Genomic DNA, 25,512 nt, shown 5'->3' with positions numbered 1-25,512 from the left:
GAGGTATGAACCAGGATGACTAACAAGACTGAAACTATACAGTTTTAATAAATTGACTTCATTTTTGTTATACAGGGTGTCCCAGTTCCAAGTGACCAAACTGATAGGGGTTACAGGGGAGTCGAACGGAGTAAATTAACCCGAATAACATGTGGTCTCCGAAGTCGCGTTCGTGAGATACACCGATTAAAAAAGTCTCGCTAAGCGCTGACATGTAGGCAACTGAGTATACAGCAGGCAGCAGTTAGCGGTCTTGTTAATGCGCACTTGACTACTGATGTGAAACATAACGCTTTCAAATTCACGAATTTCAAACGGAGACACTCTTGACATTGAATTTTCGCCAAACATGCCGGCGCTTAGTGTGCTCGGTTACTTAGAGGTGGGACACCTTGTATAGTAAATTTAACTCACGCGACTCAGCTCAGCTCAGTTATTTAGACATACCTATAAGAAAGCCTATGATCAGCGTGCATCCTCAAGCATATTCCCTACATATAGTCAACTACTTCAGTGATGATATCTTTAGTGGAAATCATTGTTCTGTGTTGGCTACAGTTTGATGTAAGCCGACGAATAACACCTCTGAAAAATAATTTGTTCGTGAAATAATAGTGTCCATACCCTGTGCCCTGCTCTATCTTAATATCTCCACGGGTGGTGTGAATCATGGTGTGAGTATACTAGTTGTGCTCTTTGCGGTGAAAAACGCTGACAGTGTGTCCCATCTGTGCTGAAAAAAATAAATAACAAAAAATTATGTCGTTGGATCAGACGGTGTGCGAAGGTAAAAAATGTTTAAAAACATGCTTATTACGGTATCCGAAAAAATTGAAGTACAGCTATTCCTAGAATTGGCAATTATTATGCAGGTGAACGCATTTGAGGTTATGTTTAAATTCATCATTGTTTTGAAATGATCGAAACCCATCTATTCCATGGCATCAGATTCATCGTATTCTATAATTAAAAATCGATTAATATGGTATAGCATATCTTATACACGTTAAATGCAAATTTTTACATATATGCTTGCTTACCCTAATACAAACTCATTAGCTGGCTGCAGTCTCTTGAGCAATCTTCAATCAATGATTATACATTCAAAGTTTACTGGTAATGTTCCAGACCTGAAGGCATTCGAAAGACGTCTTACAGAAGTTATTGCTAGTCTACAGCCCTCAACACTCCGTTGGAGAAGTACGTTGCAATAATACTAACGTTTATTCCATATTCTTTCATTTTTCTTTTTCATTTACATGGTAAATGATGACATTTTCATTTATATTAGTATTATTTTACCATTGATAATTATTTTTTATTTGTGTTCAGCATAACTCAATACACCCTAACTTTGCTGGAGATTTTTCCAATATTTTTTTCTCTTTTTCCAACGTCCGATCCAGACTCTACGACTCATTCATCCCTAATACTCCAATAGTCACATTGGCCAGAAAATTGACCAAGTTCTGTTCAATCTACTTATAAGTTGAGCAATTTTTTCCAAGGTAGACTTGATCCCAATGCATATACCCTAGGTTTTGTATTGAATAAAGTGATGGATTTATCATGTTGAAGTTAATGATATTATTGTAAGGATTTATGCTGAGGGAAAATCTTCATTTTACACAAGGATAAAGTTTGTAACGTTATCGTAACGAAACATTGGAAAGAAATGGTCTATTGGCTTCGTTTTACAGTGATTTTGAAGGAACTAAGGTTTCAAATATTATGATTTCAAAAAATTCACGTGCGTTACCTGTACCTGTAGGAATGTCTCTAAATTCCTAAATCGTTCTTGTACCCCTATTTTCATTGAAATTAAGTATCCAACTGAAGCAAGCGCAAGGATATCTGAGGAGCCGTGCGGCAGGCGTGGTGGGGGCAACTTACGCCCTTCTAGCTTTGTGCAGCTTACTTGCAAAATAACATATTTACGTTAAATATGGTCATGGAATAAATCGTTTTCTGTTTGTGTCACATATCCTGCACTTAGTAGAGCAGACACGTACCGACTGACTAGGGTGGGTGCACCATTGAATAAACGTTTCAGTGCATTATCAGTTTTACGAAAGGATTTCTTTTCACTGGGCGATTATGGCCTGATAATACCGATACTATTCGACACAATATGCCCTCAATATTTGGATTACCTAGTTGAAACAAAGTATTCGAACAAAATATATATATAAAGAAAATATATTTAAAGTAAAAATAGCAATTTTACCAGTCATTGAACGCTTTAGCTCAATCAATGAACAGACTCTTCCCCAGTAATTGCACAGGCTTATTTAGCAAATGATCATCGAGATCCAGTGGATGAATAGTATAAAATAAACATTTATTTCACAAGATTTCACACATAAAAAAGACCTCCGTAAAGCTGGCCCCCCACTTGCTCAGAAAAATTTGAAAAAGTCATAGATTAAGGAGCTATTTATGAGCTCTACAATGCCGCAAAGCATGATTTATTTTGACCACATGAGAATTAAGAGCTAATTAGGAGCTCCTAATATACGTTGAAAATAATGTCGTAAAAACAACTCCTATGGCTATATGCACGCCCAATCTCTATGAGCGGAAGAAAAAAAATACCAAATCATGAATACTGGCATGTTATGTGAATTCGGAGCTTTTAAATACCAACGATGACAATTTTTTATATTCAACCCTTAGTAAAACACAAAAAAAATCACCCTTAAAATTCATCGCAGCGAATTCTTTCTTACGGCAAAATGTTCAGCGATTTAAGAGCTGACAGAATATGCATAATTTGTTTTATGAGCTACTCCCCCCTGACCACCCCCCGCTCCGATTAGTTTTCCATCATCACAGAACTACCCTTAAAATTTATCGCAGCGAATTCTTTCTTGTGGCAAAATGTTCAGCGATTTAAGAGCTGACAGAATATGCATAATTTGATTTTTGAGCTACTCCCCCCTGACCACCTCCCGCTCCGATTATTTTTCCATCATCAGAAAAATACCCTTAAAATTCATTGCAGCGAATTTTTTCTCGCGACAAAATGTTCAGCGATTTAAGAGCTGATAGAATATGCATAATTTGATTTTTGAGCTACTCCCCCCTGACCACCCCCTGCTCCGATTAGTTTTCCATCATCAGAGAATTACCCTTAAAATTCATCGCAGCGAATTATTTCTTGTGGCAAAATGTTCAGCGATTTAAGAGCTGACAGAATATGCATAATTTGATTTTTGAGCTACTCCCCCCTGACCACCCCTCGCTCCGATTTGTTTTCCATCATCAGAGAACTACCCTTAATATTCATCGCAGCGAATTATTTCTTGTGGCACAATGTTCAGCGATTTAAGAGCTGACAGGATTTTTGTTCCACCTTTTTATACTCCCCACTCTGGTTTAATTAGTTACCTCCGAGTACAAACCTATCCTTAAAATTGATTGCAATGATAAGGGTGCAATTTATCGTCTTATTGATCCATAAATATTGTTCATTTAATCCGAATTTCCATCGTTTTGTGAAAACAATTTATCTTGCATTACTCACAACGTCGAGACCGTGACCTACAATCTATCTATCATAGTAGTTACCGTAGCTATCGGCTAACAAACAAAACATAAAATAATTTTTTCCCAGTTTCTCAAATCATAAACGTTTTTTACTCCATTTATACATTCTAGAAATTTTTTTTATGTTTTGCATGTTACCCAGGACTCACCACGTGGAGGTTGCTGCAAGAGAGACCCGCGCTTGGGCTTATTTTACCGTCATTGTTAGTTGCTCATAACATTCGCCACTGAGTAATTCCGAACTTGCTAATGAAATAGCATTCGCAGCAAGTACGTTTATACGTGTGTACCATAATTGTGCATTACACGATATAGTCGCACCACAAAAATTGAGCTATTGCTGTTCAGGCTTTCCGATTGCTTAAAGCTTATTTGCAATTCAGTCTACATTCGTAGATCGTTAGAATCGAACGTTTAAAATCAAATTCTACGTCTTTCTCAATTAATCAATCGAAACATTACCGTTGTGAAATTCCATGATTTCTACCATAAACTCGGGCTATTCTTGTGTATTAAGATTTTTTAATGATTCACGTAGCATCAGTAATATCGGAGCCATGATAAATAAAACAAAATTTTACGTAATCTGCATCGATAATGACATCACAAAACCCTAACAATTAACTAAAATTTCCAAAAATAGTTTTGCTTTTCAAATACCGTTAATCTGCAAATACCAAGAGGAAAAACTGAAATATGACTGATTTTTTCTGCCAGAACCGACTACACATGTACCTACCAGATACATAACGCATTTTGTTGGATTCACGGGATGAGTACGAACCGTTTACGGATCATTAGGCGTTTGAATTTTTGGGCGTTAGCTCCAAGATAGCGTATTATGTATCAATCGACTGAATGAGCAACCTATCATGGCGGTAATAAAAGCCCCATGTTTTCCTAATAGACGAAGTTTAGTTTGGGAATTGAACATTAATATACTGATAGTGGATTCACTCAAATCTCAGCAACAATTTCAACTTTCGAGCAATCCACAAATAACAGATATTTTAAATATTTTGTCACAATTGAAGCTCATGAGCTTGTAAACTTGACGTACTGTCTCCTGCCAGCAATTGTTTCAAAGTACGTAAATGATAATCTCTGACCGCGCCTTATGTTTTCCCGATAAACGCTTTTTATTACCTCGAATATCATCGTATAAGATCCAACTTTGATCTCGTCTATACGCTATTGCCGTATAATGGCCAATATCGTTGAAATCAGAATTTCAGAAATTATAGGTGGTGTAAAATTTACAACGCCAGCTAGGTGGTAAGGGTTATCCATAAATGGTAACTTCAACTCTGTTGGGACGTCTTTCAGGCAAATCGTAGTATCTGTTGTGGCGCTTATGTCGTAGGTTTCGACAATAATGTAATTCCCTCGAGAAAATACAAACTATTACCATTCCCAATTCGGAACGTGACAGTTTGAATATATTACCCTGTGAAGTATTAAATAATTATTTAAACAATAATTGTTAACCTGTTTCAAAAATAGTTGTCACATATCCATTACAATCGTTTTCGCGACAAGGACGTTGGTTAGAAAGTATAACAATTCTGTCGATGGCAGAGCTGAATTCTGAATTATCAACATCGTTTCTCTCAATCTGAACTCGTGGAAGTTTTGTGTGTCGAGAAGGACAACCTTTGTCACACTGTGACACCTCTTCAAAACTCGGCATATCTATAAATAATCCTAAGCACAAGTCCCCTGCCGTTACCTGGCAGTCGATAGATTCGCAATTACCCTGACTGCGCGTGGATGGATATAACGTTTTTAAAATTTGCGCTCTTCGACGATAGCAAGTGGCGTGTAGACCGAACGACGACACTTATGAAATTATTTCAAAAAATGGGTTAGTATCCCCAATATTCGCAACGATATGCTTAAAATTCACGCGGCCAAAGAGATTTGAAAAACGACATCTAACGCGTAGGTATTACTAAGGATGTGATTGTTTCCATCCAATCTCACCGACATTAGAGTCAGTTCTTCATTAATGGTACTTTAAATAGTTTTTCATCTAACAAAAACTCATTGGATACATAGTCCGTGTGCAGATTACGCGAATTTTCCGACTCATTTTTTTATCTTTTGCTGCTCACCCCCCCCAATTTTCTATTTGATTCGATGCGGCAACGTTTAATATACTTTCCGCGTGATGAATTTTACACGACTTACATATATGTATGCTTCTCACCGTAACCTTCTTCTTCGCCATTTACAGGTGTCGAACATTGTTCGAAAACATGCGCAGCTTTCTTACAGAGAATACACGTATGTGCTCCAGAAGGTGTATCACCATTTGCGCATACCGGACATTGCGGTAATAAAGATGGTAATTCTTCGGAATATCCCGTTGCTGTAGCGTCACGTCTTCCGCCGCTAATGCACTCTACTCCATCTAGCACATTTGTGACTTTCGATGGAAGAATGAGATCGGATGGAACGCAAATCGTTTCGTTTATTGGATTGGTCACATTAGCGAAAGCTACGTCGATTAATTTGGCATTCCCACTTATATATTTGACATGCTTTGTTATAAAATTGTCTGCCCGTGTCAGTAAGGTATTATTGCGTATAATCCGATTTTTTAAATTATTAAATTCTGATTCTACGGCCGCGCTCGATGCCGGCATCCGGCTGTATCCGAAAGTCACCCTTATACGCAGGACCACAGAGGTAACCATTTTAAATCTCTGACTAACCGCTCAGCTAACTGCGGTAAAAGATGAGTATTTTCGCGGTCCCCTTCTTCTTCAAGAATTATATTTTGAACCCCCAAATCAATAGTCCGTCCCCAATCCTGCCACGAAGGAGGTGCTTTGGTTTTTGCAACTTAAAAGATCCTAGGAGGTGGGTAAAAAATGTCAGTCGCGCGAGATGTCGATGGAATTCAGTGATAACGGACATTGTCGGGGCACGTTGTTTTATTACCGCATCTTACTGCACCCCCAATGTCTGTAAATACTTCAGGGTACATAACTATACCTGCAGGTGCGAAGAAACGTCGAATGCAATAAATTTCGGTCAGTATTTAGCCTGAAAGATGATTTATACATGGAATTAGGGAATAAGGGTTGTTTACCCCCTTATGGGTTAGTATTCCTTATGTTAGGTTGATATCCTCAGAAAGTAATAAAATAGTAAAAAATTTTAACCTTGGGTACACCTTGATGGTGTGAAATATAGGTAAGTTACGATATGGCTGGTGCAGCTTCGACCAATGCTACGCCACAAGACGATTGCGCTGAACGAGTAGGGGTAATAAATTTAGTATTGTGGTAATAAATTAGTAAGAAAAAGTAAGAAAATCTCCCGTTCGGTTTTTTTTAGTGGGCTGATTCGGCTGGTGCAGCTACCAGGACGTCATTTGCTCTCCCTTCGATCTCCTGTAGTAAAAGGGTCAGTTTTTACTTACTCACCCTTGCCTGCAGGGGGATATATACATTAAAGAGATCAATCCATTTGTCTTCGAATAGAACTGCTGTCCAAAACCTCTATTCCATCAGGCACGTTCTGCAGGGTAATAGATTTACAGCTTATACTCTTACGTATGAGGGTAATGAGCCGTTCACCCGATCCCTCAGGTCTATCTTTTCTTACACAATTGATATTGTTGAATGTTGGAATGATTTTTGATGTCTTCGTTTTCATTTCCGAGAGGCAGAGAATGTCGCATTTGATAAGAATGTCTGGAATTTCCCAGTACTTGGACTGGATCCCATTTACGTTACAGTTTACTATTTCCATTTTAACATGTCCATCCCATATCTTCACTTCTATATGTATACACGTGTGTCTATATCTTTTCACAGGAGCGTCCTTCGTTCACCCCTTTGCGACCAGAGGGGCTCGAGTGTACCTCCTCCACCTTGTGTCTTCGTCCCACATAACTGGTATCATGATGTTGAAAGAGAGCTGAATACCTTAATGAAAATGAAGGGCTGAACAATATGTAGTTGCACAGATTCTTTGTAAATTTGTCGTAAGTTTTTGAAATATAACAGACTCGATTACTAGGGTGACATTGGAAAATACTGCAAAAAATTGGATAATGCAATCTCAAGCTTTTGGAGTAGCTGCATCTTATTGAACGCCTTGGACCGAGTCTGAGTTTACAATGGAATACTCACACCTTTGTCGAAAATCTTGATTGTGCAGGGTAAAATTTTAGAGCTAGCAAAAAAAGTTACGTCATTTAACTATGAAAACTTTGGATCTTATTACATATTTGTTGTCTCACCGTCTCTAACCGTCATCCAATTTCCACGTCCGTCCTTTTTTGCCTAAAACTGATCTAAGATGAGAGCTTGGGAGCTTCATATTGCGCTATATAACCGTAATGTAGCATTGATTATTAAATTTTATTCTGTAAATCTGTTTTCATCGTCAGGTCCACATCAAGTTTCATTATACAAAAAAAATCTCGCATACCAGGTGAATATAATTCGTTTTCTGATAAGTTAAGTCGCATTCATTTGGTGAATTGCTTCTTATGTAAGATATTTTCAAGTTGAATATTTTTATTTATTTTTTCTGTATCTATCCTTGGCTTATTCTTATGATAGATTATTAAAAAAAATTTCGTTCTGAGGAGGCCCCCCACTCGGGCCGAAACGTCAACAATTTGACTTTTTTATTGACCTGCATATCAAAGAAAAATACTTGTTCATCATTATCGAGGTCAAGAAAATCACATTCTTATTAGATATTATTATAGTCTTAGTATCACTAAAATTCAAATTGGAAGTCTACCCAGGGCCACGGTAAAGGCACATAAACTTGAAAAGAAAATCAGAAAATTTGACATAAGTGAGATTAACTTTTGGTTTAATAGTAAAGAATGACGTTTTATGTTTAACGTTAACAATGGCAGATGCTTTGGTTGGTGTAGTAAACAGCAATTAAGAGCGCGTAAAAATGTGTGGTATTAACATCATAATAGTAAGGTTGAGATAGCGATTACTATTTTAAAGAATTCTTTCAAATATTGTATAAGAAAAGACAAAGAAAAAAAATGACTAACAGATTCTAGCAATTATTTTCGTTTTCCTTATAAATATTTTCAGTTGTCGATTATTATTATCACAACTGATTCTTATCAAAACATAGATTACGATTAAGTTATTTCATACCAGTGAAACTTATTCTGAAGTCGATGTATCGTTAAATTCGAGTTGGTTGTGGCACCCAGATACTTCATAACCAACCGATCGTCTTGAGTTGCAATCATCACGTTTCGGAACAGAACGTCATCCTCGCACAATACTTTTGCCATCCTCGACGGTAGAAACACGCTGAACGCCTCATCAACATCTACGACTACCTGTTGGCCAAATCGTGTCTGCACTCTCCTGATACGTTACTTAATAATTTTTGAAAATCTTCTAGTCTGACAGCTTGCCCGTAAGTAAAAATTCCTCCAGGTTGCCAATTTTGTTCAGTTTAGTCAGATCCATTTTTGAACTGTTTTCAACTTCTTTACTTTATTCTTTATTCAAAATTCAAACGTTCCAACTTCTACATCGTTTCGTTGAGCTGAGATGTTTCATAAATACTTTTTTCTTCAATCCTTAGATGTTTTTTAAGAATACGTAAATTCACTCTTTTAGTTCTACTAGTTGTGGAGTTCTCTTCAGCAGAGGAGAATAGATGTAAGACTGACGTTCTTACTTGAATTTTCAATTTTGATAGCCAATTTTCTCTGACCGTGCAGTCTTTTGTCTCCTAGAAATTTCTAGAAGCTTCATAAGTTATTGAAACTCAGCATTAAAATCGAAACTTCAGACGAATCCCAGAACTGGTTGTCTTCCTAATTTCCGAGAATTTTTCATCGAAGCAAGTGCGTATCCCGAACCTTCCAGAACTTCACGTTTTTCTGATCCACGCGGGCCGCTCGACGTCACGTTGATACTTGTCACTCAATCCCGAGAGCTGTTTATCTTCCTAAATTCCGCGAATTTGTCATGGTAACAAGCGCGGATCGAGAACCTTATAGAATTTACCGTTTGCCAATCAATGCGGGTCTCTCGACGTTGTGTCGCAGTTTGTCTAGCCATTTCGAGAACTGCTTGTCTTCCTAAATTTTGAGAATTCGTCGTTGCAAGTCTTCCAATGTCTCCCTTCCCTCGCTGGTCATCGGAGGAACTGAGGCACTTTCTCGACGTTAATTTACTGTGAGAGACCTTCTAAAAGCTGACTCTTACCAAAGTTCCCAAGGGTTCGCCCCTGTGACTCCATCTTGCTTGATACATGTTAATGCTGTGGTAAAAGTAGAGCCCGGGATTTTTTTCCGATGAAGATCGAAAGCAACCCGAATTTTATCCGATGATAGGAAAAACGATAGTAACATATGCTGTTGCGGTAAAGGTAGAGCATGGGAGTTTTTAATGATAAAGGTGAAAAATAACATGAATCTGGATATTTTTATCCGATAACTGCAAAACGATGGTAACGTAGAGTGCAACGTGGGTAATTACCATCTGATGATCAATAAAGTCAGCCTCAGTGGGTATAAACTCCACCTTTCAACATTCTAGAAAAAGGTTTGTGTCTGGGCTTTATGCCCAGATCCAGAATTTGTATCCCGAACTCTCCTTGCTCCTCTACACTCCGTATGCCAGGTTTTGTTTCGGCAAGAAGTGCTCTTCGAATTATGTAATTAAGATTTGCAGTTCGTCCTTTTCCCCTCCCGTAAAGAGGAATGTCGTATATATTTTAAAAACCGTCCTCTCCCATGTACTGGAGGAGCTGGGTACATTGGATAGCCTCGGTTTTTGTGCGCCTCAGATGCAATCAAACAATTTTTGTATTTGGCTCGCCATGTCCGCCAATTCTCTGCCCCATTGTCTGTCATTGACATCCGTTGTATTCCTCTGTATCTGTTCGCCCTTAGACTTTGCCACTTTGATCGGTCTCTAGTTGTAAGTTAGATTTGAGATTTCACCCAAAGACTTTACTTTGATGCGAGTGAATTTGTATTAAGGTATGAGATTTACCTTAATTTAATTTCTCGCATCGAAACGTCTTTCACTACCGACTGCGCCATGCAATGTTACATAAGGTGAATTATCAGACACGCGCGTATAAAGTTGTGTCTCGAACCTAACTGCTGACACTCGTTTATTGACAGCACGCACCACTGCTCAGAGTCGTACTTCTCACATGTCTTTTTACAGTTACTAATAAATAAGTATCTCCTCAAGATATACCTCAAAGATTCCTCATACAAGATGGCCGAAGACGTGGATAACGAGAATTTAGAGAGAGAGAGAGAGTTATAGTAGAAAAGCGCTATGAATGTTGCTCTAAAATAAAACCGGCTCGCGTGGCCGTGTGCCTAATTTGTAGTTCGCTGTATCACACCAACTGCTTGGAACGCGTCAAATCGCTGTGTGTTGTTAACAATCTTTTCGTCGTATGCTGCAAACCGAACCTAACCTCAAATAACAATGACCAGGAGACCAGCGAGGATGTAGTAATGCTTACAAATATTATCGCAACCTTCAAGTTGGAGATAGAAAATCTTAGAAGCGGAATAAATGCAACAGGTGAGACGGTGGAAAAGGAGTCGAGGAAAACCGGCAACCTAACCATACCAAGCGCGTTGCTGAGCTGTTTCATGAACTGCCGCAGTCTGGATGAAGAGTGCAGGGAGTGCTTCGGACTAAAAATCGAGAATAAGCTGCTAAGAGATCGTGTCATAGAAATCAAGGAGAAAAACTTGCTACTTGAAGAAAATAACCTAAGATTGATAGAGGAAAAAACTGGCGCACTACTCGCAAGCTACACAGACATAACCAAACATTGAGGCGGACCGGCGGGTGTATCTCATTTCGAGAAACCTCGAATACCGTACATCATCATAAAGCCAAATGCTACAAAAACCAGAAAAAAACCCTGCGTGAGATCAAAGAAAAACTTTATACGAATAGTGTTAACCTTAACGTCGGCAAAGTGAAGGAATTGCTAAACGGTGAACTAGAAATCAGCTGTGATAGCCAGGACGATGTCTAGCGCATGATAAAAAAATCGAAAAGAATACGGGGACACGATATAAGGTGAAATTTGAAAAACTGTCGAATGCATGCATAAATATCGTTCAATCGTTTGTATCAAGGAAGAGTATGAGCCGAAAGAACTGGAGGAAATGTTGATTCGGGCACATTTCAAGGAGATTGAGGACCCAACAGTGAAAGTTAGCAGCTTGATAAAAATTGTAGGCAAGGGAACGTTCACGACTTATGTAGACGTTAATGCCAGTGTTTACACGAAATTAAGGATTACTGAAAGAGTATTTATTGGCTGGCAAAATTGTACAGTGTACGACGCCCTGAATGTTGAAAAGTACCATACGTGCTGTGGTTACGGTCGCGGTGCAAATAAATGTACCATGGAGACACCGTATACTCGTTCTGTGCAGATAGACATGATTCGAAAGAACGTGAGAAACGGACAAGAACGAGTACCACAAGCAAACTGCGTCAATGTGAACAAAATATTTCAGCGTAACAGAGATATAAGTCATGCAGCAAATGCAGAGGCGGTCTGCGCAACCTATAATTCGCGCCGAGACTATCTAATTTCTAAAACGTATTACCCATCTGGAGACCTAATATCAGGATAAGCTTTATTGAACTTTATAACAGACTTTGAGAGATATAACATTGACACTCTGCGTTTCAAGCGACACGTAAATTGTAATAACCTAATTTTGTCGAATGAGTCCTATACGGTAATTCACCTTAATATAAGAAGCTTAAAAAAGCATTCGGAGGAACTTGAAGTCATCCTTAAAATGTATAGTAGATGCTTTGACGTAGTGGTTTGCTCTGAAATCTGGGATATCGATGACGTAAGGTTGTACCAGTCGAGAGGATACTCTCTGGTTTACAATCATGGAAGAGTGAACCAGAACGACGGGGTTATTGTGTTTATCCGTAACACTATACAGTTTACGCACAGATAGACCAAATCGGGAAAGTTAAAGTACCGTGCATTAAGTTTACGGAACTTGTCCATAGTAGCACAAAGATAGTAGTGGTTTATCGGCCTCATACGGTCGAGCCGATAGAATTTGACCAAAACCTTAACAGCATCAGACCAGAGGAACTACTGCTGATTGGTGACATCGAAATAAATATACTAAATCCAAACAACGTCGCGGAAGAATGTCTGATTAGCCTAGCAGAGCACGGTCTCCTATCGGCAATAAACTCGCACACCCGTACGCAAAATGATACCCGTACCTGCATTGATCGTGCGTTCATCAAAACTGCGGCATCGATTCAAAGTATTAATGCGGGAGTTGTGGAATCTAATATGACCGATCACTACCCAATCTTTATTCAGCTTTCGTGCAGAATACCAACGCAAAAGGTCAGCCTACGTGTGGTCAAAACATCCGTAAATAAAGGAAAGTTACTTGTTCGATTATCAGTTGAAGAGTGGAGGGAAGTATACAAAGCGGCAGACGCTGATACAGCAACGGAAGAGTTCATACACAAGCTAAAGCGGCACATTGAAGAATCAATGACAGGAAGAAAGATTAGGATTCCCGCAGTGAAAAAACCGTGGTTCTCTGTCGGGATAATAAAAATGATAAAGGCGCTAGACTCGTTGTCTTTCAAACCTGCAGTTAAGGGAGTGACTTATATCGTACCGTAATGTGGTAGTGTCTGTGCTAAAAAAGTCGCAAATTGCATACCATAGAGCTAATATAAGAAACTCAAATGATAATCCGTAAGAGACGTGGAAAGTGGTTAGTTAAATTATAAACCCGGACAGTGACAGGATGACAGTGAAGCAGGTCGTTAAAAACAGTAGTTATAATCAACTGGTCTGAAATAGCAACGGCATTCAATAATTTTTTCGCGAATATTGGTGTTGACCTCATGATGAAAATTAGGAGGAATACTGATGGAACTATGAATATACAGCGGGTAGTAAACTCGATGTTTCTCAGAGAGCTGGACGCTATAGAGATTAGTAAATGTATCGATTCATTAAAAACTAACAAAGCACCGAGAATTGATGGAATCACGGTAAAAATTCTAAAGATCTGCAGTGCTTTCATATCCTCTCCAATAGCATGTATAATTAATAAAAATAAATAAAAAAACACCTCTCGATTCTTTTCATATTTTTTTTTTTCGTGATATTCGGTTACTGAAAGAAGTGGTCGTAATTTTTTTTCAATTTTTATCTCAATTGATTTTGGATTTACATATTTTTGAAAATTTTCCATTTTTTGAGGACCGTTAAATGTTTAAACGCCTATATTTCTGGATCTATTAGTCGGATTACAAAATATGACTATATGAAATTAATCGGAAAGAAGTGTACTTTTCAAAAAAAGTATGTTGAAATAATTGTGTTTCCCCCTTCATAGTGAATTCTTCGTTTAAACATCTTCGTAAAATCAATTTTTCGCAAAGTATGACATGACTCGTAATTTTCAAAAAATTCTCAAAAATCCTTCGAGAAATATCAAACATTTTGAGCTGTGGCTGGTCGTGGCTGTCTCCTTGCATCTAAACTTTTTTTGGAATTCAAAAGATTTTTGCTCGATTCGGGAAAGGAAGCAATTGTTGTACTTATCGACTTTGCCAAAGTGTTCGACACACTTCACCATGAGGTGCTGCTGGATAAGCTGGAACGATATGGATTTAGCGGTATCGTTCGCACACTAGTCAGGAACTATTTGATTGATAGATCACAAGTCGTTAAAATCAAACATCAGTGTAGTACACCGGAGGCAATAAATTATGGGCTTTCGCAGGGGTCGGTGTTGAGGCCAATGTTTTCTTTTTTATACAAACGATATATTCGAAAGCCAAATCGACAGAAAGATTATCAGCTACGCCGGCGACACTGCGCTTATATTTCAACAATGATCTTGGGCCGAAGCCAAGGCCAAGGTCCAACGTGAGTTCCCAGTTATTAGGCACTGGCTTCGTGCACATTATTTAACAATTAACATGAAAAAAACACAATAAATTATCTTCGAATGTCACCGTGATAGTGTTCCGCAATTTGATGGGATTCAAATACATGAGAGAAATTGTGAAAGACAGGGCAAATACAACTACCCTGCCCTGGCAAACACTATTTCGATGATATATTTTGGAATTGTAATCGACCAACACTTTTGATGGGATTCCCATCTTGAGTACGTAGCAACAAAAAAATAAGATTCATGCCCTGTATTTTTTATAAATTACGACAGGAACTAAACGCAAAACAATTATATCAAATATACTACACCCTCACTGAATGGATACTTTCGTATGGGATTATCGGGAGGGGAAGTGCTAGGGATAACGTCCTAAACAAGCTGCAGTCCATTCAAAATTGCATTATAAAAGTTATGTTACGGAAGGATGTACCCCTTAGATGTACTGTATAGCCAAACAACTATACTGGACATGAGGCAGAAATTTTGCCTTAGTGGGATCGAGCTCAGTGTTAGCAATAACCAAATGATCCCGGTAATCCGCAGTAGAAGTACAAGGACTACGGCAAATAGAAATATAACGGTGAACCAGTGCAAAAAAAGTATCGGCCAGCACTCCTATAAATACGTTGCGGCGAGGATAACGAACAGTATCACAATAGACCAGCGGGAAACAATATTTAATTTCAACAAAAACGTACGGAACAGTGTACTGAAAGTAGTGGTTACAAACATTTCCAATGTGGCAATGAGAACAGTAATGTAGTAATATAAGTGGCAATATCATTATCTAGATCAACAGTTACCTGTATCTATATCAATAAAAGTGGCAATAATAATTATATGACATACACTTGGGGACAATGAATCTGAGACGGCTAATTTTTTACACTAGACAGTTATGTTGGCAACACAGAGAAACCTACAGCGCCATAGTCGGCCGAGCATGAACCAAACTCAATCTCAATCATCTCAATAAACATAACATAATTCATGACCGTCGAATCTAACCTTAGAATACCGCGAGGATAATGACTTGTTGACGTGTCGATCCAAATTCGCGTATACAAGCATCGATATCATGCCTTTTTAAAGCTATTCCAATGGGTCAAAAAAAGACCTGCGAAATACCCAGAAAATGTTAGCTAATATCGGATTTTGATTTTTTTCTTTAGAATGACGTCTTTTTTGAAAAAATGTTACAAAATTACAGAAAATTACCCACATTTTCAACTGTAAAAATAGAAGGTCATCCGAATTCACTCTTTGAAAAAAAGAAACATCCACAGATGGGCTTCTGATGGTCCCGGGTTCAATCGAGGGTTCGATTCATGCGGTCGTCCGTTAATTTTTCTCATCGAAAAATTTCTCTTCAATTTCTCACTTTCTAAAACTCCCTGGAACTCGGCAATCTGAATGTTCAAGTATTTTTAGCAGATGCAGCTGGCTACCAAAAATCTGAATAAAACCCTTGTCGTGTACAGAGAGATCTGCTGGATCTATAATGCTTTTATAATTTTCTAAGTTGAAATGGCGCAGTTATCGCGAAAAAACTGAATATCATATTTTTTTGCCATAACTCCAAGAAAAATAGAGTTAGAAGACTCAAATTTGGTATGAGTCAGTTATTTACCGACACAAAACAATAAGTCACTTGCAGAATCTATTTTGAGCGAACACTATGACAAAAACTGGTCTTATATGTCTATGAGTATTACTCATCCACCATTACCGATTACGTAGCCAATATACCAAGCCTGTGTATTTATCAATTCTCCCATCTGTCACATTTCCGAATAATATCAAACTGCACCATTAAAGGTAACTATATTTAATAAAAAATGTAACACGATATTTATGCACTCTGGATAATTCTGGAAGATGCTTGCAACTTTTATCAATTGCTGTATTGTGTAAAATAGTAAAAGGAAACATTGTTCAGATAACATGAAAAACATCATGTTTATATGCTTCAAGAAATATTTTGAATATGTCTATGAGAATGTTGCTAGTTACTTAAGTGAAAAATTTCCAAAAATTTGGTCCTAAACATTGTTAAGAAAACTATGTATACATAGGTATAGTGTTTTTTTTTTCTTTTTGCAGCATTGCTAGGTGTCATATCCGTATGCACAGCAGTCGGCGCCTGGCATTGGCTCACAGATCCTAATACGTCAGCAGTTTCCTTCACACAGAGTCTTTGCAATCATCCATTTTTTACCGTGGCTAGCATTGTACTAGGTAAGTACATCTTAGATCAAATTTTTGTACATTTTATAACATATGTGGATTTTTCCACACTGAGTAAATAGAACGGATACATGACGCCCGAATTTTAGATATGAACCATATTGCTTTAAATCACTAATTGTGTCTCGAAATGCACTCACTCGTCTATGTTGCATATTTCATTTATTTGAACAGTATACAAAGAACTCAAGGAATTGAACTTATTCACTAGAAATGCAGATTACTTCTGAATTTTGAAAATGATGGTGTATTATACTTGAAAAGACAATTATCCTGGGTATATGATTGAAAACCACGATGGAATTAAAAGAGATGTACCATATTTCCACATCTTTGTACATAAACGCTGCGGTACATTTTTCATACTTTACACAGGCCCACAAAAAAAGTGTCTGAACTCGGCATGCGAAACATGTTTTCTTACGTACTTTTTATCGCTGAATCCGAATCTGAAATCAGAATGTGGGGCCTTCCGGGCCGATTTTCAGTAAATGGCGATTGACAGTCAAAAAATAGTGATACACAGTCGTATGAGTTTTCGAAGTTACAATCATTATAACTATACGTTTTTGGGGTCGCTGAATCCGAATCTGGGGTCGGTTTGACCCTATCAGGTCAAAATCAAGGTCATCTCAAGGTCAAAACGATAAATAACTGTTAAAGCAGAGCCAATCACCATAACTATACGTTTTTGGAGTGGGTGAATCCAAATCTGCGGTCAGAATGGGGTATCCTCAGGGTCGATTTTCAGTGAATGGCTGTTGAAGGTGAGACAATTCCGAAAATCAGATGTAAACATCTAATCTATAATTTAAATTTAAATTCCCCAGATTCGGATTCAGTGACCCCAAAAACGCATGGTTATGGTGATTTTCACTGCTTTAACAGTTGTTTCTCGTTTTAACCTTGAAGTGACCTTGATTTTGACCAGACATAGTCAAACCGACCCCAGGTTCGGATTCAGCGACCCCAAAAACGTATAATTATAATGATTATAATTTCGAAAACTCATACGGCTATGTATCACTATTTTCTTACTTTCAACAGCCATTTACTGAAAATCGGCCCGGAAGACCCCCCATTCTGCCTTAATATTCGGATTCAGCGATAAAAAAAACATAAGAAAACATGTTTCGCATGCCGAGTTCAGACTTTTATTCTGTGGACCTGTGTTATCAAACATGTTATTTCGTATAATTTGACTAACAATAAGGGGTTAACAGACTGTTACGAACAGTGTAACAGGCTACTTTTTAGAAATTAATTCCGGATAAAATAATGATGCAATAGTAATAATTTTTTTATATCAATTCACGTACACGTCAAGGAATATGTTAAAAAATTGTGTTATTGTATTCCAGTGATTAAATATTTTGCAGCCCTTCACAACAAAATGTAAATCACCTTGAGTGAATTTCCTTTTTTGAGATTTATAACACTTGGTTAAATATTCTTCAGTGCAAAGGTTTGATAATGCCACAGTATCGACGGGACAAATCTGCGAGTGAAATTGTATCAACTTCAACATTTCAAAATGGTCAGAATTAAAATGCTTAACGGCATAGCCGGATAGGCATGCCAAAAGTGCCCCCGCTCGGAATGGATTCTGCAAGTGACCTTCTGTTTTCTATTGATGAATGATTGACCCATACCAAATTTTAGCCTGCCCACTCCATTTTGCTCGAAGTTATCGCAAAAAAACGCGATTTACACTCTTTTCGCGTTAAATCCGCCATTATTACTACGAAAATTATGAAAAAAATCACAAATCTAGCAGACACCTGTACACACGTCAAGAATTTTTTTTTCAGATTTTTCGGTAGCAAACTTGAACGTCTAAAAATTCTTGAACATTTAGATTGCTGATTATCGGTGGATTCTAGCAAGCGACCGATCACCTTCTCTTTTCGACAGCTTGAACCTCTGGTTTTGTCTAATTTTCTGTGATTTTTTCACATTTTCCCTAAAGGTGCGTCATTGTTAAAAAAATTAAGAACCGATATTTTTCATTCTTTTACAGGCACGATCTCAAGATGATTTTTTCCACATACAGAAATAACGCTGGAAACTGTAATTTGTAATCAGTTTGGAAGAACGTTTCCGATTTAACGTTAGTTTTCAAGTCGTTGATCATATTGTTCTGAAATATAATATATTCTTCACAAGTCAACTTGTGTATCGATTGTCACCAGCAGCTACTTCCGATTGCAAGTTCTAACGCCGTTTTACATCGACTAGATAATATTTCCAATCTTCGGTCTGTTATTTTTCAAATAAATACCGAAGCCTCATGATGCAGTCTCATGTAAGGTCGGATCGCCGGAATCCTTGACGTGCGTACAGATGTCTGCTAGATTTGTGATTTTTTAAATAATTTTTGGAGCTAAAATGACGGATTTAACGCGAAAAGACTGAAAATTGCGTTTTTTGCAATAACTTCGAGCAAAATGAAGTTACAAGGTAAAAGTTGAAATTTGGTATGGATCAATCATTCATCGATAAAAAACAGAAGGTCACTTACAGAATCCATTCCGAGCGGAGGCACTTTTGGCATGCTTACCCGGCTATGCCCTTTTTATATGTCAATTTTAGAATAAGAATCACAAACCGAAGTTATTAGATTGAGAGTATGTGGTGCAGCGGACCTCTACATGTTACACGAGTTGACTTCGCGACTTGTTCTAACAATAAGTATAACTGCTGTGAGATGACTCCCACATGCAGAAAAAAAATTGCTTGGATTTATAACGGCTTCTTTCCGGGTGGCGAAAAAAATATTTCACTTGAGAAAGCCAAATATTTGTAAACCCAAAATCCTATTTTGTTGACCTGAAAAAAATTTGTTTATATTTATTTAAATAGTTTTTCGCTACCCGTAAAGAAACCACTGTGAATCGAAATAATTAACATTTCAAGTGCACTGTGCCCATTGGGTAGTTTGCACAGCGAAATACTCATGGTATTACTACGAGTTATATGTAACCAAGATTTTTGTTTCTTCTGAATTTCAGTCATATTGTTCATGATGGGTGTACACAGACGTGTGATCGCACCAAGCATCATAACGCAGCGAGCTAGAAGTGTATTGGGCGATTTCAACATGAGCTGTGATGACACAGGAAAACTTATTTTGAAACCTACACGACCACCTCATCCACATGAAAGTTAATATATATGATGCTTAGAATCATACCGTAATATATGAGTGGAATACGAATGAATCATATATTTGCCCCAATTTTGAAGGGGTGTATTATTGAAAAGTCATAACCAATTCGTTCACAGCAATAAAAGACCCCTGTTCTACCACAAAATCAGTTCCTCATGCTGCTTGAGCCAAGTTCGTACTCGTGAACCAAAATTACATTGTGTGGTACTATATGTATTATTCATCTCTTGTGATGACTATCTGCCAGTGAGTTGAATAATCATTTTGAGATGACTTGTTCAGTAAGAAAATGTACAATGGGTAATCTGTTATTACCTTGTTACAATTTATTTACATAATTGTCAAAACATTGCTACAGACGATTTTAATATCAAGTATCTTTAAGTATTATGGAATTATAAAATATTGAAATTTTCCCATGGCCTTCTGCGCGTGTATTGAAATCTCGTGAATAAATAATGATTAAACGGGTAAATTTATTTTAATTGAGCTCTAATGAACATGTAGGGCCTCTTCTTGGCAGTGGACGAGGTGTGGACGCTCTATCATGTCACGAATGAATTATTCATCGGGCTTGGACCAAACTGTAGCCACATAATAATGATTTCCACTCAGGATATTATAGAATATTTTATATTATTACTGAAGTGGTTGGTAATTTGCGACGTTCGCAACATCAACGCGGTAGTTAATTTTGGTCACCAGTCCTCCATGAGCCAGGTGACTAACAAGCCTGAAGTTATATATTTTTAATAAATTAACTTCCTGTTTGTTATAAGTAAATTCAACATTTGTGACTCAGTTATTCAGTCAGCCTGCATCCTCGAGCATCTTTCCTACAAATTCAGTATTTGTGGCGATCTCTGCCGATGAATGAACAGTTTTACCCAAGCCCCTCTTAACAATTTATGAATTACTTTGATATTGAGTACGTTTACACGGCGTCCTTATTCCGGTTAAACTGTGGCTGGCATAGTAATACCGAATTTAAAAATGTGTGACATTTAAAAATGGCGCATTACACTGGATATAACGGATTTACACGCATTTTTAAATGCGGCATTACTATGTCAGCCATAGTAAAACCCGAATAACAGCACCGTGTAAACGTACTCATTGTCATTATCAAATGCTGATATAACAATAACGCTATGGGTTATACGTACAAATTTTTTTATTCGTATTATTCAATCCATGAATAATTTTCTCTCAAAAGAAGGCCAGAAGGTGCCACTTGACATCAAGAATGCAACGAAATAAAATTTTATGCTGTATACTTTGTGTCCCATTGTTGTGGTATCGCTTTGGTCCAAACCTTTCGTATAACGTGTGAAGAGGAATAGTAAGTGTGACGTCCCATATGCACAGAGAACACGTATCACGGAAACACGAAACGGTAAATTTCCCTTGAGAATGGTAACTTTTCTGCTTATCAATTCCGTTCCGTAGCTCGTTTTCCCACCTGTTCCATGTAGCTCAAATAATGGATCGGACCGTGTAAATATACTTTTAATTTCCTTTCAATTTCGGAAATGTACTTTTATTTGCATCATATCTTAAGTACAAAGGCACGATTAATTGAAATACATACAAATCAAACCAAAATCCATTTTAGAATTTTAAGGAAAAGCAAATGGACATCAATTTCCCGTTATTCCGGTCCGTGGATATGCTACATAAGAGCTAGAAAAACGCGAACTGGGACGGAACGACACTCACCCCTGTCTTCAAAAGCACAAGCTTATGTAGTATGTACCGAATACATAGGTAGAATGCATAACCTTTGTTGAAACGTATTATAATTTTTAAAGCGTCTTGTGTCAGCCTAGTGACCACTCAGGAAACTAACGTAGTACCATATGCACATGTCCGACCGTGTGAGGAGACAACACATTTTAAACTTTGTACGAAACTACCCTATATTTAAGATCTGTTAAAGTGAACAGTGTAAAATTGTAGGTGTATAAAATAAATATATATTATGCGCCCGTGTGCGTTTTGCCGAAAAAGGCCAAAGAAGTGAACAGATCTATCGTTTCACAAGTAATAGCGGCAATAGAGTTCATGATAGAGTTGTCACAAAAAAAATTATGCTTAATTTCTCGGTCACTCAGGTTTCCCAAATGTCAACAACAATCGGCACTGCAGGTTGAAATTATGAACTTACACAACTGGTTACCTGAAACATGCAGTTTATTGTGATCCAATGATTTCACTAACGTCTGCTTTAATAAACGAGGTTTTCGGATTTGCCTGCTTAAAGGAAGTGTAATAACTCTGTTTGATGCCGATGAATCAAGCTATCAAAATTAAAGTACATTTTTATTCATATTTTTATTACATCTATGCTGCCGAAATTGTTGACTGAAACGCATAAATACATATTGAAATTCACCGATGTTCGAGCATGCGCATACAGTACTACGTTAGTTCCCTGGGTGGTAAATAGGCTGATTCGGAGCGCTGCAAAAAATTTACAGCAAACTTGAGACAAATGCTCCGCAGGAAATTTAAATGGGTGCACGTTTTGGGACTTAGGTTATTGATAAATTGAATATAATGTATGCCATGAACATGTCTATTTTATCTGCATTTCGTCCTTTGTGGAATGTTTCTACTCTAAAATTGAAAACAGACGCTTTTGAGAAACAGTGTATATCTCGGGTCTGAAAAATAGGTAATTCATAAGAATTCTGAATCAAAGAATGTAAATTGGTCAAATTATATACAACAAAGCACATGTTATTTTGTGCTGATTATATTGATTTCACTTTATTTCATTAATACCATCGTGACTTAATTAATTGCAGCATTGAAACGAGCAGAAATATTTAAACAAAGAATTTATCGTCAAAAAATGTTTCGATTGTAAGTAAAATTGACTCTGTAGTAACATGTAAAAAATTTAATTCTTGCAAAATCACAAATGTAAATATCTTGAATTAATAATATATAAATCTATAATTAAAAAATTCCATTATTAAAAAGAAATTATGATCAATGCAACTTCTAAAAAAAAGAGCATTTGTAAATTCGAAAAGCTGTTACGTATACCTACTGTTACGGGCAAAACCAGCTCGAGGACGATTTTAGTCGTTGCTTACGTCCATATAGAGACGCCTTGTTTTAATTATTACTTAATGGTCAGAAAACTAGTTTTGTTTATATAAAGGTCCCTTTAGGAGAGCATCCACCGTGTAGAGTGGTGGCAAGCGACTGACCTGTCACGTTGGGTGACTTAAGGGTCGTCCGCCACGTAAGCAGATGAGGAAGATAATAGACTGTTACAGAGGCAGTGGCATAGCCCCGTGGCATGAGGTCGATTGTAAAGGTGGGCTCGCTTGGCAAACATTGGATAGTAGCGGGAACAGACGACTAAGCGCATGCGTCGACAATGAGCAAGCGACCGGGAGAAAGAAGAGGGGGAAGAAGCCTGAGGCCAACAGCAGCAGCGGCAATTTCAGCTCAATTTTGGTTCACACTTTGTACTGTGCACCAGGGAGCCCTTCCCAAATAAAGACACGATACACTACCAATTCAACATTTTCGTCTCGCTGACTCGCTCCTCCCCCACCCATGTACTCAATCTTACTCGCGGGCAGGTCGTGCAAATAACACCTACCACAAGTCGAGCGTCACGATTTCCCCATTTTAATTGGTATATGGTATCCCTATGTGATGAGATAGAGTCCCTACAAAACAATGTATATCACTGACACCGGGCTGTCGCAAATAAATTTCAATTGCTCGCGGAAAATTTGTCTCATTTGTCCCAAAGAAATTGGAAATGGTTTCACTTAGCAGCCCCAGTCCAGTATCCAGTTGGTATAGAGATCAGTATCTTGTAGGGATCGGTAGCCATTTTCTTCTAATCCCTTCCTCTAGTTTCTTGTGGTACATAACGCTTCTTCCGTCGACTCCAATAACTAAAGCTAGAACATGTAAGGCTAGAGATCTATAGGGTTGTTGTGGTCTAGCCGTCGGGATGCGTATGAGTTTCGATGATTTCTATTGTGTTGTGTTAGTCTTATATTTTTAGTGTAGGCTTTCTCGAAGTCACTGGCTTTAGTATGTTCTAAGTTTAGAATATCCTTACTAGTTTACTTAGGTGTAATTGAATATTTGTATATTTTATCAACTAACTAGAAATGCAATGACTTACCTATAAAATCTAATCGTTGCTTAGTTAGTATTGATCTCAATTCTAAAATTGCATTATTGGAATTTTTACAAAGGTAGTTTATTTATAATCCTCATCGGATTTTGCATTGCTACCTGGCTCAAACAATTAGGTGTTAAATATTGAATGGTCATTGTCCTAAAATTTATTCGTGTGTGCATGCGCATTTGGAATGGTTTCCTTTTAGAATCAGTATTTCTCGTTAGAATTATTGACCTAAAGGGCTTAATGTCATTATAATGATGTATTCATCATTACACCTCTTAGATTAATATTTAACTGCTTCGCTCTACAGAGTCATCCGGTGAGTTGGTTCACCTCACGGTGTAAAAATAAGAGGTGGTCCGACCTCGCTACACTCCCCGTGTTGAGCTCTGTGATTATTATGTCTTACTACGGCGGAAATCCGCCAGGGGCCTCATGCGTCGGTGAGGATCAGGTAAACAATAATGGCGGCGATCTAGCAGACAGTATTCACGAAAGTTTGACGTTTACATACGGAAAATCAAATCTGCTGCTGAAGATTACACGGGTACATTAATATTTGACAAAAGAAAATAATTGTATGATGAATATATGTTACTATAGCGATAATATATTAGTGAAAATGAAATGCATGATGAATCGAAAGACCAAAGATTAAATAGAATTCCATCGGTACGCTTTCTTAATAAAAAGAAAACGGTAATCACACTGAATTAATCATGCAAAGGATGCAGAATAATAAATGTATGGGGATAATAATAAAGTATTTACCTATTATATATAATATTATTATTCTTATATTAAATTATTTAAAAAATTTAACAAGACTTTTTTTTACGTAGAGTATAGTTTGGTTTACTTCTTTTTTACCGTACTAGTCCTTATCATTTCCCAACTTTTTGTTTTAGTTGATTGACGTATTCTCATAACTGTATAGTAATGTAGACAGTATGCAATGACTTCTTCCTTATGCAAATCACATGGAAACGAGAACTTACAGTTTATTAGAGCATCATCAACTGTCACCTGATATAAATTAGGTACGCCATAATTGAAGTGCTTTTCGCAAATAAAATTATTGAATTTAAGATCGACGCCAAATTGTTTTACAGCACTCTACCACTTTTGAAATATAGCAGACTGCTTCGTCAGTTCCTAGACATCCGCTTCGACAATCGGGCAAACAACAATTCACCATTTTCTTGTCTTTTGAGTAAACGATAGAAACCCAAACGTCGATCCCAGTTTGCCTGTCAACTTTCGTTAATATTACCCCCACACATTTATTATTGAGCATCCTTTGCATGATTGATTCAGTGTGATTACCGTTTTCTTTTTATCAAGAAAGTGTACCGATGAAATTTTATTTAATCTTTGGTCTTTCGATTCATCATGCATTTCATTTTCACTAAT

At 37.4% G+C, this 25,512-nt stretch overlaps 1 protein-coding gene across 2 annotated transcripts; it reads left to right on the top strand.

Moving 5' to 3' along the window:
* The first annotated feature begins 316 nt into the window (after positions 1-316).
* Cnep1r2 (CTD nuclear envelope phosphatase 1 regulatory subunit 2) lies at positions 317-24,052 on the top strand. Of its 2 annotated transcripts, XM_046621046.2 has the most exons (4): positions 331-787; positions 1,129-1,200; positions 16,622-16,756; positions 19,777-23,632. In XM_046621046.2, the coding sequence occupies exons 1-4, from the start codon at positions 760-762 to the stop codon at positions 19,932-19,934; spliced, it is 393 nt and encodes a 130-aa protein (XP_046477002.1). In that variant the 5' UTR covers positions 331-759; the 3' UTR covers positions 19,935-23,632. The 2 variants fall into 2 exon arrangements, with proteins under 2 accessions (XP_068991508.1, XP_046477002.1); XM_069135407.1 differs by lacking the exon at positions 1,129-1,200 and having other exon boundaries at positions 317-787; positions 19,777-24,052.
* Positions 24,053-25,512: the final 1,460 nt, after the last annotated feature.

This window comes from Neodiprion pinetum, chromosome 1 (genome assembly GCF_021155775.2).
Source record: "Neodiprion pinetum isolate iyNeoPine1 chromosome 1, iyNeoPine1.2, whole genome shotgun sequence".
NCBI lineage: Eukaryota > Metazoa > Arthropoda > Insecta > Hymenoptera > Diprionidae > Neodiprion > Neodiprion pinetum.
The sequence above is the reverse complement of the archived record's forward strand: the minus strand, read 5'-3'. Positions and strand labels throughout refer to the sequence as shown.